General features: G+C 41.0%; 2 protein-coding genes across 2 annotated transcripts in view; both read left to right on the forward strand.

Annotated features, from left to right (window-relative positions):
* The window catches only part of hivep3b (HIVEP zinc finger 3b), a 39677-nt gene extending 32577 nt beyond the window's left edge, over window positions 1–7100 (forward strand). Inside the window, exons 5-9 of the mRNA XM_029503378.1 lie at window positions 279–430; window positions 3383–3558; window positions 3719–3820; window positions 4594–5255; window positions 5412–7100. Of these exons, the coding sequence (XP_029359238.1) occupies window positions 279–430; window positions 3383–3558; window positions 3719–3820; window positions 4594–5255; window positions 5412–5963 (1644 nt within the window). The 3' untranslated portion in view covers window positions 5964–7100. The remainder of the gene's footprint in view (window positions 1–278; window positions 431–3382; window positions 3559–3718; window positions 3821–4593; window positions 5256–5411) is intronic.
* Window positions 7101–10563: 3463 nt separating this feature from the next.
* LOC115045444 (endothelin-2) lies at window positions 10564–13314 on the forward strand. Its single transcript, XM_029505120.1, has 5 exons — window positions 10564–10682; window positions 11322–11478; window positions 11662–11775; window positions 12439–12492; window positions 12605–13314. The coding sequence occupies exons 1-5, from the start codon at window positions 10625–10627 to the stop codon at window positions 12642–12644; spliced, it is 423 nt and encodes a 140-aa protein (XP_029360980.1). The 5' UTR covers window positions 10564–10624; the 3' UTR covers window positions 12645–13314.
* The last annotated feature ends 4814 nt before the right edge of the window (window positions 13315–18128 follow it).

Consider the following 18128-nt stretch of genomic DNA (forward strand, 5'->3'; position numbering starts at 1 on the left):
AGGCAGAAGCAGCTGGCACTCAAAATTAAAGGTTTGAAAAAGAAAATAAGATGGTCTGGGGTTGGAGAGCGAACTTGCCATATGTCTGTATGTTTGATCAGACTGTCAGAAGCAGAGTAATTAACAATGGTGGCAACGGGGCTCCATTTCATGGATTTGAACGCAAGTGCTTGATTGTTTCAGGAGCGCGCTGCTAAATCAGTGGAGAACTCTTTTAACAATAAGCCAGTTAAGGTTTTATAAGTTGTTTTGAATTTTTCTGTGTGTCTTGAGTGTAGGTACATGCCACCCAACCCAGCACCCTGACTGAAGTAAAGGATCAGCAGCAGCAGCAACAGGAAAAAGAGGATAATAAGGAGATGAGGGAAGAGGAAAGACCCTCCACCTCCAAACAGGCAGAGTCGGCTCGTGTTCGTATCTTCGAAGGCGGGTAAGTGCTGCGAGGGTGACACTGTACGAGCATCTTTCAGTTCCAAATTCAATATTTGGGAATGACGGCAGTGTCTGATTACACAAGTAATCTGTTTTTCTGACGTCGATTGACATCAAAAACAGGAACTACGGAGAGCTGACTCGAGAGCTGTGCAGAGAATTACAGTAACAGATGGGAGGCAGTGAGGCCTGCAGGGACTTCATTTGTACCTGCAGCCAAGCTTTTTCCTCTTTGTGTTGGCATGAATGTCTTTGCTTCAGAAGTGCTTATTTGAGAGGTAGAAGGTGTGTGTGTGTGTGTGTGTGTGTGTGTGTGTGTGTGAAGAGGAAAAGGTTGTCTCTACACTCTCATTTTGTCAGACTTTCACTGATACCTATTTTATTACAGTTACATTAGTTAGTGAGAAGACACCAAGTCGCAATTGGAAGCAACGTGAAACTAATTAGAACCATATTTGTGACTGTGCTGTTTGTGTGCCTGTGTGTCTTCTAACCTCGCCATGTTTGTGAGAGTTAGTGATCTTTGCCGGTGCAGCCTGTCTTCTTTCCCGTGTTTACTGTGCTCTCTCTGTATCGAACTCTTCATACTGAAGAAATGGTGGGAACAGAATTAGCATAAAACAGCAGAGGAAAAAATATGGAATAAGTAAAGAAGTAACATGTCCCCAGTTAATGAGAATTATACAGGAATAACACACTGGTTTTCATTTTGGACATGGAAAGTATTTTTTCATGTCGTGAGGCAATATTACAGGTTTTTGCTAGCATGCACGTGTGTGTGGTTGTGCATGTGTGCGAAAACTTGCACATTAGGGTCTGCATTTTTTGTTCACATAGATTGAGTGTGAAGGAGTCGTCTGCTTAACAGTAGATAAGCCACTAATTACCAGTCTTTATCGTTTACAAAGGCACACATGCAGGAAGTGAATTTCCATCAGAGCCCACAGCTTTCTCTCTTCCAGCCTTCATCTGTTTCCATCATACCGCCCTTCTCCCTCTATTCACTCAGCCTGTTTCACTCTGGCAGCTCTTCCAGTTTTACTTACCCGTGTATTATTTTCCCTTCATTCTCCCTCAGCCTCCCTTGTGTGCCTGTGCCCCTTCATGTCCTGCTGCATTTTCTACACGTGTGCAAAATAAGCACAACAACTCACTCTGTAACACAGATGAATATTATGCACCCTTACTCCATTAGGGCGCACCACTCATTTTAATCTGGAGAATAAGCAGCCCCTTTTTATTTATCCATCATGTAGCTTTGTTTTTCTCTCCAATGACAATTTCATCCTGATCCAATTTAGTCCAAGAAAGAAGGGTGCAGAAATCTGTATGTGCACATGAACAAAAAATCTGTAGTTTATTACTATCATGCAGCTAAAGAAACTGAAATGGGATCAAGCCATGTATTTTTCTCTTTAACACAACTCTTGAATTAATTAAGCGTGGTTTCTTCTTGGTGGTTGCAAAATTCTTTGGAAAGTGAGCTTTAATCCCTGCTAGTGAGCTGAATCACATCTTGCTGTTTTCCATTAAAACATGCAGATTGATTTCCACGCTGGAAGTGGTTAACATTGCCAATTTGCCATAACACTTAAACCACACCGGGGAGATGGGAGCTGTTGTTCCTGCAAGTAGAGTTTACAGCATGTGTCAAAAAGATGAAACATTTTCCTTTCCCTCCAAATTATGATATGTCAGTTTTGTCCTTTACTCTTATTCACATTTTTTAAATTCAAGAGTTTTATGAATCCCCCGCAGTCTGGTTAGAAGAGGTATTCAACCCAGCAATCTGCTACTACAGTCGTGATGCCACGGTACAAGAAGGGACAGCTTTACGATTGAGTTGACTAAGAGACATGATGCTGATTTAATTCTGAATGTGTGTAGTGCAACTTCTGCCTTGTTTTTCCTGAGATGTGGATAGATATTTTTAGCTGTTGCGAGGAATACGTGTCAGTAAACAGGAGCCAGCCCCCCTGAATGAACACAAAAATAATGCCCCTGTTGAGATTATTTCACAGTTGTGTAGCCATTTGTTATGGTTTGTTGTTTCTGGTTATGTTATACAACTGGGGGCATTCACAGCCCGTGTTCTTTCAGATGGGGTGCATATCCTGTATTTAAACGGCACACGCATTGGATACTTACAATTCAAAATGGATTGTACATCTTTTCACAAGCATTGAGAGCAGATGGAGTTTTTCATAGAGGACAATTCACTCATATGAAACATCTGTGGTCCACTGTGTCAACAAATAGCCTTTTTGTAAACATGGAATTTGAGTCAAAACAATATTTTTAATAGACTCTGTTGCTTGGCTTTAATATGTCCTATCCGTATGAGGTTGGTTAGCCTATAATAGGCCTCACTTCCCCGACTCTAGCTGCTGCTGCTGTTGTTGGCAGGGCTGCCTGATCACAGTAGAATGGCTGATATTCTCTCTGTGTGCCCAGGGTGTAGTGGAGGGAACAGCCCAGGAACTCAGTGCTGCTGGAGTTTTGGTGGGGCTTCCCCAACCCACCCCTATAAAGAAAGCCTTGTATCCCAGCTTCGTGTATGTGTGTGTGTGTGTGTGTGTGTGCACATCCTATTCCTGCTACACACAAACCCACATCCACTTTCGCCCCGGTGAATACTTTTTTCTAAGAGCTATAGGCTAAATTAATGCATTATGTGTAGACAGCCTCTTATAGGGATGAAGCCTCACAGACCTATCAGGCAATTTTGTGGTTCCCCTCTGCTCCTTAAAATGTATATTCTCTCTTGGAGCATTGTTTTTGTCATTTATGTAACAAATTCAACTGTCACAAGCTGATATTTTTGGTTGCGGAGAATACGAAGTTTGTTTTTACCATACAACAGAACCATCAGTCTAGAGGAAAGTAATTGTAAATTTAGAGTTTGTGGAGGACAAATCTCTTATCTTTGTTTCTTTTGGGTCCATCTTAGGTTTAAGTCCAATGAAGAGTATGTTTATGTGCGAGGCCGTGGCAGGGGAAAGTACATATGTGGAGAATGTGGCATCCGCTGTAAGAAACCCAGCATGCTAAAAAAGCACATCCGAACACACACCGATGTCCGTCCATATATTTGCAAGCATTGCAACTTTGCCTTCAAAACCAAAGGTAAGGGGAGGATTTATAAGTTGTTGAAAACATGAGCTGTTTTACCTCTCATTCTTTTATTTTGTAGACATCTACATTATATTTACGTTATAATCACATTCTACCCCTGATATTGAAAAGTCAAGGGGAATTTTAATGGTCTTTTCTTGTTCTTCTGCAGGAAACCTTACAAAGCACATGAAGTCGAAGGCTCATGGGAAAAAATGCCAGGCAATGGGAGTATCTGAGTCATCACTGGACGAGCCAGAGAGTGAGGAAACAGGTACTAATGGGGAGTGGGGGGTGGCAAGGAAATCGGAAAGGAGTAGGAAATATTTCCCAACTGCCGGAGAGAAATGTTGGTGCACAGAAGGATGAACTTGTGTCTCCACAGAATTGTAGTTGCTCAGCACTGACAGCTTATGCAACAACATGTTCTATTCTCCTCCCCTTGACCTTGCGCAAGAAAGGGTATCAAAAAATGTCAGATAAATGAATAAAGAATAGAGAGCACACCATTGTATGTGCAGCAGTTTGCCAAGTTTACCTTGTCCTCAAGGATATGTTGTTGTCATGTGACAATACTCATTCCAATGCGTTTGTCTGCCCCCCCATCAAAGCCAGCAACCTCACAATCTCCTCCTTAACTTTCCTCTACCACCCCTCATTTTGCACTCTCTTGCTGACAGACTATACTCATCACTCCCAAGGATGCGCCATTTAAACTGCCTTTCCATTCACAAGGCTGTTGAGATACTCGGTGAATAGAGGCATGGTGCTATTCAATTAAATTCCAGTCTTTTCATCCTCAGTCTATTTATAACAGTGGTTTAATGGGCAGTGGGTGAGGTTTGTCAGACAGAGAAAAGTCTGCTGTCCTAAACCTTTCTGCTTGCTTCAGTGAATCTTTCTGTCAATGTGCTTTCGACCCTCTTAGTCAGTGGAGTTTTGTTACTTTGTGCATTCAGCACAACAGATCATTAAAGGTCATTGCATGGATATGGACAGACATAACTTAAAGGATGCGTATGTGTTTGTCTGTGTCTACACAAACAGGAGAAAGTGATGAGCGTGTGCGCGGCCCAGAGGAGCAGGAGGAGCATCAATTCTCTGACGTGGAGGAGACAGAGGACGATGATGACGATGACGACGATGAAGAAGAAGAGGAGTCTGCATCCCACGACGATCCACCATCCTCCTGTTCATCAGACACCCACTTATCAACAGGTGGGCTTTCCAGCGGCAGTAGGCACTCTCAGCAGGGTACCTCTGATCCCGAACCCCCCCCAGGCCCCAGTCCCAGCCCTGGTCAGGAGCGTTCCCCAAGAGGATTTTGGCCAAACCGGCGAGCAGCTTCTCCGGGCAGCAGGAGAGCCCTGTTCTCCCGACAGGGCTGGAAGGCATCACCAAGAGCCTTCTCCCCCAGCAGTGAGAGCTGCTCTCCCAGCCGCAGCCTCTCCCCTCGTCTGGAGCTGTCCTCTCCCATCCACAGTCTTTCCCCCAGGACTGAGCTCTCATCGCCCATTCGACATGTCTCACCCTCCCCTGAAAGAGGACCGTCTCCCATCAGACCCCTCTCTCCTCTTCGTCCCATTTCGCCAAGCTGCCACCCATCATCACATACTCGGACCCCCCCATTGCCGCTCAGACTGCACCATAGACCTGCCGTATCCCTGCCTTGGGAGACTCCCATTGCAAAGGGTAGTCATGTCAAACCGGTGAGTCTTTTGTCATCTAAACCAGAATTAGATCTGCGCTAAAAACAGACAGTAACAACTCTGCACTTCCCTTCCAGAAAGAACTCAGTGTACAAATTGTTAAATAGCAGGAGAAATACATGAAATGTAATGATGAAGTCTTTGCTCCCCCTACAGGAGACAAGTGTTAAATCAGGCGAAGGGCCATCGTTGCCAGAAGCCAGCTTGTTTCCACCTGCTTTCCGTCTTTCTACATGTGAGGGGTATCCTGGCCATCAAGCAGCAGACAACATCTTCAGCCATCTTCCCATGCACTCCCAACAAGCCAAGGTCCCCTATCTGATGATTCCCATCGGTGGAATCCAGATGGTGCAGGCCAGACCCAGGTCCCACCCCACCACCCCTTCATCCCCAACATCTCCCCCAATGGAGGGGCCATCACTGGCCAGGTTTGAATCATACTGGGGCGGGACCCCCAGAACTCAAGGGCTTAGGACTCCTGGAGAGTACTGGTCAGAGCACCAGGCAGCAGGAACCAGCCAGTCAGGGCAGTGTGGTCTAAGCACAGCACAAACATGTTCCAAACTGGAGTCGGAGACCACAGACTCAAAGCAATATGGCAGCTTACGCACAGCTCCACACACACCCACAGGTCTGCTACTGGGTCCGCCGAGCGCTGCGTCACAGACAGTCGTTGGAGAGAAACCTTCGGTCGAGCAGCCGCCGTAGCCTCGCAAAGCCTCACTGGACAGCAGTCAGAGGGGGAGGAGCCACCATCTTGTAGTCATCTGGTGGAGGAAAGAATTAAAGGAGACTGTGCCAGAACAGACCAGAGCACTTAACAGTGTGTACACCTTGATGCATCACGCATCCCATTTTGCTTTATTGGTTGCTACACTAGTCTTGTTTTTTATTGCTTTGTTTTTATACAGTTTTCAATACTATTGTTAACTTAAATGTTTGTTCCTTGGCAACATTCAGGTTTGTTATAAAAATGCACTTTTTTCTTTGAGAAAATATTGTTATGTGTGTGTGTGTGGGTGTGTGTGGGTGTGGGTGTGTGTGTTTGTGTATATATATATATATATATATATATATACATACACATATATATCACACTATTACATGAGTGGTGGGAAAAGTGATATATATCCCTCCTGTATCACTATTGATACTGGTAATGTTCATGTCTGTTAAAATATATGGAAAAAGAATATGAATAAATTTGTAAATGACCAAAATCTTTATTGAAAAAATTCCATTTTGTTTGTCCCGATTTTGTTCAGTATTACTCAAACTATAGTTACTTGTGCCTTTTCTGTCCAGGTTTGCTTTTTGAGATGTACAGCACAGACAAGACAAAGAGAAGGCTGTGAAATTTTATATCTGCTTTTTTGTTTTGATTTGTTCAGGATGGTTAATATTTGATGTTTTGATTGTTTCTGTTCTAAAGGCCATTGCTTTAATGCCAGGGTAACTGAGAGTTGCATGGCGGAAATATTGAAGGAGCAGTAGAAATGTGTCCAGGGAAATGCACTGAAGATCTATTTTTTATTATGAAAGATTTTAGATTAGAATATATCTTTACAGGGAAGAACGCTCCTTATTTATTGTTATTTGGTGACAATTGATCATTGTTTCAAGGATGTTTTTTTTTTTTTTTTTACTTTTTGTTATTGGAAAAATTCCCTTTTTCTTTTTTTTTTTTTTGGTTACATCTGTGTGTTTTTCATGATGTTATTGTGACTTGAATTGGTGATATAGATGAGGGTTTGAGTTTGGCTGGAACCGGAAGATCAAGTGCCCTGCAGATTTCACACACAGCAAAATTTCTAGTCACTGAAGAAATAAAACACCTGCACCTGACTGCCTTCAGGTTGTGCCTTTTTTTTTAGCAGCAGTTTGACAGTTTGATAGTGTGGGCAAGGTCTAGGACAAATGCCTCTATACACATTTAATTACTTCTTTGTACTAGCACCTTCATTAAATTTGGTGAAGTTGGATTGCTGACGAAGACATCCAAAGTGTATCATAATTATCTACAATCAGATCCAACATTGTCTCATTTTTGCCTCATTTTAGAGCTCCAGTCATTAGTGGAGTGTTACTGAGAAAGCAGAAATAGAAAAAGGATCTTTTCAAACTGTCCTATTCAGCTTAATTGTTGCCTTGTGTTTTTTGTGTAATTTTTTACTGTTTTGTCTTACAATATGTGATAGTTTGCGGTGCATTATGGTCTGAGTTTGTACATCGGCAGCAGTTGATATGTTTGGTTGTACGATGGAGCCACATATGCTGATATAAAGTGATACATTTCGTACTTTACAGGCCTTTTATAGATGTAGCCCGTCTTCAGAAAAGCTAGATTTTTTACTGTTGGTCTTTTAAAAAATAACTACTTGATTGTTGAAAACATCTTATCTGTATTATTTCTAAAGTGCCATCTACTTTTATAATATTTTTTGCGACATAGTCTTCGGTTTGAAATCTGTGTGGGAAGGTCGCAGAAAGAGCTGAAGAATGTCAGCAATCCGTCTTTAGTTAATGGTGCCGGTGTAAATCTCTGGTAGATACTGAGCTAGCTTAAGAATGGGACACTATTGCCGCCATGTCGCAAGGTTTACATTTCTACAAGTTACCCCATTGAGCCAGTTCTCCCCCCTTTTTATGTTAAACTTTAACATGCCTTTGTGGTATCATGCAGTTCTGCCACTAGATGTCCTTATTAAGCCACTAACTCTCAGATGTCCAGCTAAAATTATCTAATCAACAAAGCTGCAAAGCAACATACTATTGCCCAGGTTCACTGCTCTCCATCTCCCTACATCACTTAAACTTTAGCTTTTTTGAGTGCAAAAGTAACATTTTCTCACAAAAATGACTGCAGAAACCTAATTAATGTATTTACCAATATATTTTGAAGAAAAAACTGTTCCTGTATTATTTTTCTAAACATTGATTCAAAGTGGTCTTTAACCTGCAATATGCCCTTAAAGTCACGCTCACCTTATCTGAACCAACGTGAGCTGAAATGACACTTATATATAGATATATAGGTCAACTCTGGCTTTATTCTGCCACTGCCCTTCCAGAAAACACACATTTTTTATGATGTAGACAGACATTTAAGACTCACATGTTAATCCCAAAGAGTAATTTTCTTGCTGATTGCAAAGTCGTGCTGCCTCATGTTATCGAGTAGAAAATGAGCATAAAGCAATAAGAACACATAAAGCAATAATCACATGAACATCCCATCCTGATTCGCTCTTTGTGTTCCTTTGCCCAACCGTATTTACTAGCCCAGCAAGACAGGCTTTATGTAAAGCCACCTCATTTGCTCACCAAAGAGTGAGTCAACCTTCCATAGAAAATATTATAGGAGGACCCAGGTCACAACTCAGAGCTTTACCTTCTGTGCAGCAAAAAGTTTGATGTGAGAGATTCCTCGTCCTCCAAAGCCCAGATCAGGCTAACCACAACAGAGCTGGGACAATTAGTAGGAGATGAGGTCTTTTTAAGGCGTCACCAGCAGTAATCAGAAAAGGTACATGAGACCTTCTGTGTTTTCCCCTTTAACTTTTTAATTTAAATTAATGTAACAAATGAAGGTAGAATTTTCTTACAGTAACATAACATCCATCCATCTTCATCCGCTTATCCGGGGTCGGGTGGTGACATAACAGCTACTGTTCAAATATAACTCTGTTAATAACACATCCATTTTTCAAACTGCACCTACCAGACACACGAGCTGTTCCAATGTTTCACATAGGCAGTAATCTCCGAGGTTTGCAGACAACAGTACAACAACAACTATAGGTTGTACAACAACTGCACATTTTCATATTCAACAGTGGATTCCACAATCAGTCAACAGTAACTCTGAGCTCATGGAGAATTACAATAGCAGTCAAGATTAAATGAACATTGCTGATCTGAAAGAACAGTATTTACATAAGTAGGCTCAGCTATTTGGCTATCTGTGTGACCCCGGCAAGGTCGACCTGAACACTGGGCACCATGTGGGTGGGATGAAGAGTCCTGAATGCCATCGGACAGGGAAGATCAGTCTGCTAAGCTGTCAAAGGCTCCACTATGTTTTCAGAGCTGCACTCATTAGCCAAAGCAGCTAGTCGTTAAAAAGTAGTCCTGTATTTCAAATGTAATTTAGTGAAAGGACATTTTTATCACTGCTGTGAAGTCAGGGAAGTTACTGGAGATGTTTTTCATTCGTTACACTGGAATCACACTCATGGAGCACGTACAGTGCCGTACAGTCCTTCACTCATCTTTTATTCTCAAATCTAGAGTGTATTTATCATCTTAAACAACATAGCTGGACTTTTGTATTGCCTGTGATGTGGAATTATTCCAGCAGTATGATATAATTCATATCACACAAATATTTTTATTACTATGTTGCAACTGCATTTATTAATGTGTGATTTTATCTTGTAAACGAAGCACGACTGTAACTATTCCTCAGCATTTTCATACTCTAGATTTGGATTATAATATCAATTTGCATCAAATTTGTAGATGCCAACACCATTTTTTTCATGCAAATCTACTAATAATATGTTGAAGAGCCGCGCTGAAATTGATGGGTTCCTCCCTGGCCCATGCCTGATCCCTTCCCTGAGTCTGATGTGAATCACTTCAGTCCATTTTGAATAATCTTGCTGTGAAACCAGCAAACAAGCAAATAAAATTCAACAAAGACGCAAGAGTAAAGACTTGGTTGAGGTAAAATGTTGACAGTGTGTCACATTAAAAGCTCACAATCATCTGTGAAGTCGTTTTATGAGTCTTTGGTATCAGGAACTGAAAGCCTCTGGCCCTGTGATTTGAATAACCTTTATTTTCTTTTATATATTCATTTCCTTCCATTGGAGAAGCTTGCCTTGGGAAAACCCTATTCAAAATATTTCCATTGTATGACAGCATATCACAGCATCTCACCTCTTATCTTGTCCCACGTGTGTTCCCAGTGAGCCCGTGCTTTGTCTTTGTTAGGATTCATCTCTCCATCTCTCCACACTAGGATACTAGCTAATTGCTTCCTCGTGCCTTCCTCCATCTCTTTCCCATCCTTCTCCCTCTCCTCCTTAGCTCGGCAGGAGCCAGATATTCCTGGAATGTCTCGTGGGTTCAAATACCCTGAAGTTGTACATTGTGGCTCCATATCAAGCAGCTGTGGGTGTGGCTTTGCCGTGATATCATGGGAGAGAGAGGAGAGGAGACGTATAAGAAGTAAGAGAGCACAGACACCTGTGGGCATGCAGCAGCAGCAGCAGCAGCAGCAGCAGCAGCTACATATCAAAAGCGCAGCTGTAACTATACAGGTACAATTCTCTGTGCGGAGCTCCATCCATCTGCAATCAGCCATGTGGACTCACACCAGCTTTCTTCTTCTCATCACCCTTTGGGCACTGATGCATGATGGTGAGTCTATTTCAAAGATAAAATCTTAATAAAAAATTTGAATTGTATTGATTCTTTCTTTTAACCGGATGTGTATTGTATTTGGTGGAAGTTCATCATCTTTGCATCAACCTCAGAACTTTAACAGCTTTCAAGAATCTCAAGTAATGCATGCTTTGCAATGCATGTTTTGGCAAGCTCGGCAGCACAGGAAATATAATAGTATAATAGTTCCCATTCATCCAACAGCAGTGGCTTCTTTTATATGAAAGTTACTGTACTGCTGATAAACACAGTCACACATGCAGTTTGTAATCCATGCCTGTCGTAACTCGGGTAAAAGTACAAGTTGAGAGGGTTGTCTTTTTTTATTATGAGAACTGATGTGTTTATGTGTTGAACCCTTTTGAACTGTCTGTGACTTTAACATGATAAAGCCAAGGAACTCATTTATTTCCACCCAGTGAACCTGCATGTTTGCTCACTGTAAAAGAAAAAGGACGAGGAAAAGAGAAAGACTCTCGTGAAGAATAAGTGATGATTTTTTCCATGTTTGCATGTCGCTCTCTTTACGTGAAGAGGGGCAGGGCGACTGGCACGCTGGATCGCCTTGGCTGAGGTTGATGTTTACTGAATTAGTGGCTCTCTGTTTTAAACCAGGTCTGGGTCTTTCTGTGATGAACGAGCTGAAAGAAGAAGGTGGCAGCAGTATCCCAACACAGAGAATAAGGACCAAGCGCTGTGCTTGTAACAACTTCTTGGACTCTGAGTGCCACTATTTCTGCCATCTGGATATCATCTGGATCAACACACCCAGGTGAGCACCAGAAACCTCAACCTCAAAACACATGACAAACCTGGCTCTGGATCAATTACAACACAGAGTCTTGCCAGAATAAACATGTGCAATCATCAAATATTATTTGGAGTTACCAAAGAGCAAAGTCTGTGTTGCGGGTATGTCACGAATGCAGCCTTGAGTCTCCATTCCTCTTTGCAGTAAGACAACACTTTATGGACTTGGCAGCATTCTGTCGCGACGTAGAAGATCCACCGGACGGTGTACTTGTGCCAAGCCTGACGATCGATCCTGTACCAGCTTCTGCCATCACAGGTGAGCTAAGGCTGGAAGCTTCTGTAGAAAAACAAAGCCACACAGTCAAGCATCAAGTTAAAGATCCTCTTAAATTAGAAAATATCGATTTTCCGTTTGTGAGCGACGAGGAGTGTCGCAGTCTGGGGGAATATCTCATTTCACTGCAGGGCTATTATAAACTATGTATTGTTCCTGGCTTCTATAAGTACTTGTCCAAGGGTGCGATCATCAAAACAATAGAGCCAAGGCCCGAGGAAGTAAAACTATTTAATCCTTTTGTGCAAAGTTCACTAAGGCTTGTGTTTGATTGGCTGTGAGGACCAAGGAGTGAAGTTTATTGGAGTCTGGAGGGAGTACAAAGCCAACTTAAAGCCAACTCATGTTTACTTGAACCGACTAAGAGAGCAACAAAAATCATAATGGAACGTTTACAAGGCCTCAAGTTTAAACAGTGACATTTATAATCTCCAAAGAAATAGTAATTGCTGACTGGAAAAATTTTGTGCGCCTGCAAATATAATATTTTAATTCATTAAACTTAAAGAGTAATTTGATAAATGTTTTTCTGAGGAGGTTTTGTGATCACTACTTTTAAGCGACATTGATATAATATTTGAAGTAGATGCACTTTCAGACTAACTGTACATTTCACATCCATGTTAATTGTTTCTGTATTTGCAGCAGTGACATCAAATCTCAGGAGAAGCATCAACCCAACATACAGAGCATCCTCAGGTGCAATTTGAATTACTAGCAAAACAATACTCACAACTTCACTTACTTTTTGATCATATTTGGGATTCATGTGATCATATTTCAACTGTGTGTCTTACTTTTTGCCCTACAGAGTTTTGGCTAAGGGACCACACAGAAAAAAAAATTTCTGAAGCTTGGGGGAAGACCAGTCGCTAAACAATGCGAACAGCGAGAGTGAGAGAGCGTGAGAGAAATAGAGCAGCGAGCACCTGAACAAATGACACTCCTGTGGCAGACAGGAGGGAAAGAAAGGGCTGCTGAAAGATGTGTCCGATGCTGGAGAGCCACAGAGATGTCTGTTTGTACCTGGAAATAAAAGGTCAAAACAACACAACACATGCAGCACGGAAAGCAGCTGGTGGCTCAACAGAGAGAGGAGTTGCTTCTGCATCAGGACATGAGAAAAACGCGCCTCAGACCGTCAGGTCAATTAGAAGTGTCGGAAAAGGCCAGATCAGGACTGACACAGTGGGCTGGAACAGAGAGAAGGGACTTACATAATGCACTTATATGTCAAGGAATTTCTCACATGGATGGCATGTCCTTGGCCATTCTTTAAAACCCATTTATCCTCTGTGTTTTTTTAGATCTGCAAATATACCATTTAGTTACGTAACACTTTATGGGAGACCTAGTTACAGGAGTTGTTGAAATAATGTTAGACACCTGATGAAGCATCGTGAATGTGAATTCAGACACCTCCGTATGGAGCAGCTTGTGTAGGTAGAAATGAATAAATGCATTCTGAATGGTGATAATATTTATCTGCTTCATTCTTTAGTGACCTTTTGGTCATCTTCACGGTTTTGGTTATGTGGCTGTGATTAAATGAAAGGAAACCATGCACAAAGAATGATTACAGGGAAAATAAATTCTCTTAGACAGTGAGTGTGATTCAGTTGTGTGACAAGCAAACACATTCTGAGTTCAAAAGGAGGCCTGAGATGGATGAATGGTCCAGGAATTCAAGGCTCACAATCATAATAAGTTTACCAGGTATTCAAAGGCAGCACGGCCTGTGTTATCATAAGGATCTGTGGAAAGAATGCTGCGTTTTGTAACTTGCTCAGGGGTGAGCAAGTTGTACAAAACGCTCACCCTGTGTTCCTTTCTGATTGCTGGTCCTGTACATACCGTCCATACGCACCTGAATATCCAAGAAGGCAGATGAGGGCTGGAGCAAAGGGAAGCAGGAGCAGCTAATTATTTTTGATGTTATATAATGAATTAAATGGCAATGAACTGACCTGCTCTCGCTGTCTGATCAAATAACTGATGAATGATAAGACTCAAGTGTTAATGTGGGAGTAATTTCAACTGTTAGTTATCCTGCTTCATTGCGTTTCATTCCTGTCGTACTTCTGTAACATTTCTTCCTGCAATACCCCCTGCAGCCATCTTTTTCAGACAGGCCTGTGCATAGTTGGAGGCCCAGACTGTGCAGATAGAGAAAATTCAGCCGTTACAACTTGCAGAGGAGTTCTTCTGATGGGCACAATGTCTCAAACGTGTTTGATTTAGAAAATAGTCTTAATTTTGACAATAACTGATGTGGTTGGGAGGGAAAAAGAGTGCAATCTGGTGACCTCTGATCTTCTGGGAATATTTTGACAGAAAAAACATTGTGTTCCTCTCCTTTCAGCCAACAGCTGAAACACGAGTTTACTATCTTCTCATGTCTAGTTCCAGCGTGATAATGCAATCTTTTCAAAAAGGTTTTATGAACATTTCAAACGAGACTCATGATCATCAACAGCGACTTAATGAACTTCAGCAGCCTCCCCAGTCACAACATCACAATCCAACACCTTTGGGATGCAGTGGAACAGGAGATTGGCAGCACGAATGTGCAGCTGACAAAATCTGCAGGAAATTATGTGATGCATGACAACAGGAAACAGAATTTCAAAGTTTCCCCATCTCATCAAATTCCAACAGAACAAGAAACATTTTCAACATCCCTGCTTGTCAAAAAAAAAGTGAGAGGAGAAATAGGAGGAGGTTGTCAGTAATTTTCAGTTAACAACCCTGAATTTGAAGCCCTGGGGGCCTGTGATGTTCATTTCTACAACCCAGTTGACAAGTGTAATAAACAACTGACTATTCTGTAACACATTGTAAAAGAATACGGTTATATAGGAAATTAATAATTAAATGATTTGAGGTAAAAAAAAACAAAAAACAAAAAAAGTTTCTTAATGTGTCCACTTGTGTCTGAAGAACCTCGGGCAGCTTCAGTGAACTCTGTCCATGGTGCTGGAACAGGACAGACCCCGGTGAACCATTTCACTGGTGCTGCAACACATAAATATACATTTATGTTGTCCTGCAAAACATTTGTTTGTTTGTTTTTTTTTGACATTCTCATCTTGTCCCCTAAAGTTCCCACAAATTGAGGTGCATTCAATATTCAAATGTTTGGCAAAAATTATTTTATGATGTGGGTGATCACCACTTGGTGGTTTGATTGCTTTCTAGATTAGAAGGTTAGACAATCTGCCAACTGTCCTAACAGGCTGATGGTCAGTCAGCAGCCAGCCAGCAGAATAATAGCTTGTGTAGGGAAGCAAGGCTCAACTACTTTGAGCTTTCAGGGTGAACAATGCACGACATGTTTCATATAATCTACAGTTTAAATCAATGTAAGCGTATTCTGAGCACCACCTTTTTCCATTTGGATTTGGACATTCAGCCTCCCAACATGTAGCACAATGGATGTAACTCTCATTAAGTTCTCAAGCACTTCCAGTAACAGTCATGCACTTCCTGGTACTAACAGAGATTTGACCTGCCAGCATTCTGGATATGTTGTTATGTAACTGAAGTTCATCTATGTGAAACATGAGAGATGCATTTTCCAAGTGACCCAAAGAAGCAGACTGTGGCCAGAAATTAAAGATGCAGGTGTGGGAGCACCAGCATCTGGTGTTAATGTGACATACACTGTCTGTTTCTTCATTTTTCATTGGAGGGAAGTTACTGTTCCCTAATTGGCATCTGTGGAGTGAGATGAAGTAATGCTCTTATGCTGTGGTATGCATAATCTCATTTATTCACATTGGGAACACTGTAAATGCTAAAAAGCAATGAATCCTCACTGACCCCTGTGGTATTTTTGGCTTCATGATCGCATTAGACCAGATACAAGACTTACTATTTTTATACACTCAGTAGCCATTGCTTAAATTCTTTAGTGCTAATTTATTTATTTAAAAAAGAAAAAAGAGTGCATATTTGGGGGGTCACAGCCAACTGGTATAAATCATGATCAATAACAGCATGTTCCTCTCTGAAAACATTCCCATGCAACGTATGTCAGCCAAACTTGTATCAGCTGTGCTGCTTTTGAATCACATATTTAAAACATCTTTTGGCTGTATTTAGCACTTAATCATCCTGCTGATAATCAGGATCCATGGGTTACTGGCCTTGTGTTAATTTGATTTCAGATGTAGCGTGAATATTTCTGATCCATAAGACCTCACAAGAACGGATTGAATCATAAACGGGCCAAAGAAGAGAAAGGGATTTGCTGTTAAACATCGCTGATACAGCCAGTGTTCAAACTCCACAGCTGTTCCCCAAGAATGACACACACAGTGTACACACATTAACACATGCACATAACTCTTGTTACGGGGTGGGGGGGTAAGATAAAGATTATGCAGTGTCATGCAAAGGCAAGTGTGTCAAAAACAGAGATGATCTCTTACAGCAGAACAGGTGTGTGTTTTACCCTCTGCTGTGCATTGCAATGATTCTTTATCAAGATTGTGTTTCTTCATGGAGGCCAAGACATCTGCCTGTCTGTCCTATTCAAGTCAACATCCAAACCATCCACTTAGGAACAATTCATACTGTGCAACACTATGAGAACTTGGTGTTTGTCATACTCGACTAAAGAGGGGTGAACAAAGTGCAAAGGTTCACTATATAGCATGGAAAATAACCGTTGAGAGAAAAGAAACTATTAGTGTAATCCATGTATATGTTCCAATTAGATTATCAGTCCATTGGCTGAATTATATAAAAAGATATTCAACATTATTTTGTCATCGTTATGACAACATTTCCAATGAAACGGCCTCACTCAACCTTTTATGGTCGCTTTATAAATCATAATAGAGATACGAGCCAGGATTTTGCAGTATCAGCTGATAAGGCCTCAGAGACAACATTAAACATCTATGTCACTGTGAAAACATTTCCTTCATTGCATACGCAGTATAGATACAGTGCAAGGGAGAATGATTTCAAAACTAGTGTCATTATTTTTTTTAATATAGCAATAAACTTCATACAAAGTACAGGAAAAAAATCTCCAACCTTTGCCTCTGCAGGGGTCAGATCATCTGTAGCAGGGACCCCCTTATTCTTCTTCTATCCGAACATAGTTCTTGAAAACACTGGCTGCATGTTTGGGATTTTCCCTTTTTGCCATGTTGTTTGAAATGGCCACTGCCTCCCTGATGATGCCATTTTTATAAGAATCTGAACATCTACTGTGCCTTAAATGTTAAAACAATGCTGCAGCGTCTGTTATATAATTGGAATTATTTGAATACTATTCCAAATGAATTGAATCAAACTGAACAGTGGAAGCCTATCTTACAGGAACAAAAACAAAAGCCATTTCATTGTAGTCTCAGAATTGCACCTTCTAAGTATTTCTATTCATCTCACTAATATCCAAGTTTTTATTTTTTTCTTTTCCCAATTTCTTTGGGATATGAGTCACCCATTTGGCAGGAGACATAAAATTATGAAATCACAAATCTTGCTTTCTCTTGTTTGTTTTTCCTCAAAGGAAAATTGATTGTTGCATTTCAAAACAAGCTTTAAAAGTCTAACAACCAAGCACAACTCAAGCACTTTCATGTAGCAGTTCCCTATCTGATAAGCGTTTGTATCTTGAGGAAATGATAGATTAAAAGTATCAGATTAGCTATTGCACTAGGTAGATTTTAGGCCATTTGCTGTTCAGCAGCCTATAAATGTTTCATCCGCTTCCTCTGTTAAAATTACCTAAATTGAACTCTTAAAATATACACACGCACATGAACTCACACATGCACAAACACAAACATCCACACTGTAATTGCCTAAAAGGCTGCATCAAAATGTTTCCATCTGTTAGGGGGCGTGGAGTGTACTTACTCTGATTACTGAGTCATTGCCTTACTAAAAGTAAAAAATAAATAAATACAATTCTTTTATAATAAAAAAGATTTAAACTGATTAACACAGTTAATCAGTCTGTATCCTGCTGTACTTGTTTCCCTATGTCGTCAGTGGAGATATTTGCTGTGCCTGCAGCTGGCCAATAGATGGCCTCTGACGACCATTTACTCAAATCAGAGGGACCCAAAGCGTGTGGCTGTTACGTGAAGAGACCATCAAGCCAAGACTTACTGCTCTTACAGCTTGAAGATAGCGTGCATTAAAAACATAATCAATACGAAATAATTACTGTAGGATTTTTATTACTATTATTCCTTTTGAAAACAAATTCGATGAACAACAACATTTAAACATCAGCCCCCCACTCTTCCAGATTTATTTGACCTAAAGGGATTTGTAATAAGTGTGTTGAATTTCAATCATTGGTAACGTGG

The sequence above is a fragment of the Echeneis naucrates genome, chromosome 6 (assembly GCF_900963305.1).
Source record: "Echeneis naucrates chromosome 6, fEcheNa1.1, whole genome shotgun sequence".
NCBI classification, from domain to species: domain Eukaryota; kingdom Metazoa; phylum Chordata; class Actinopteri; order Carangiformes; family Echeneidae; genus Echeneis; species Echeneis naucrates.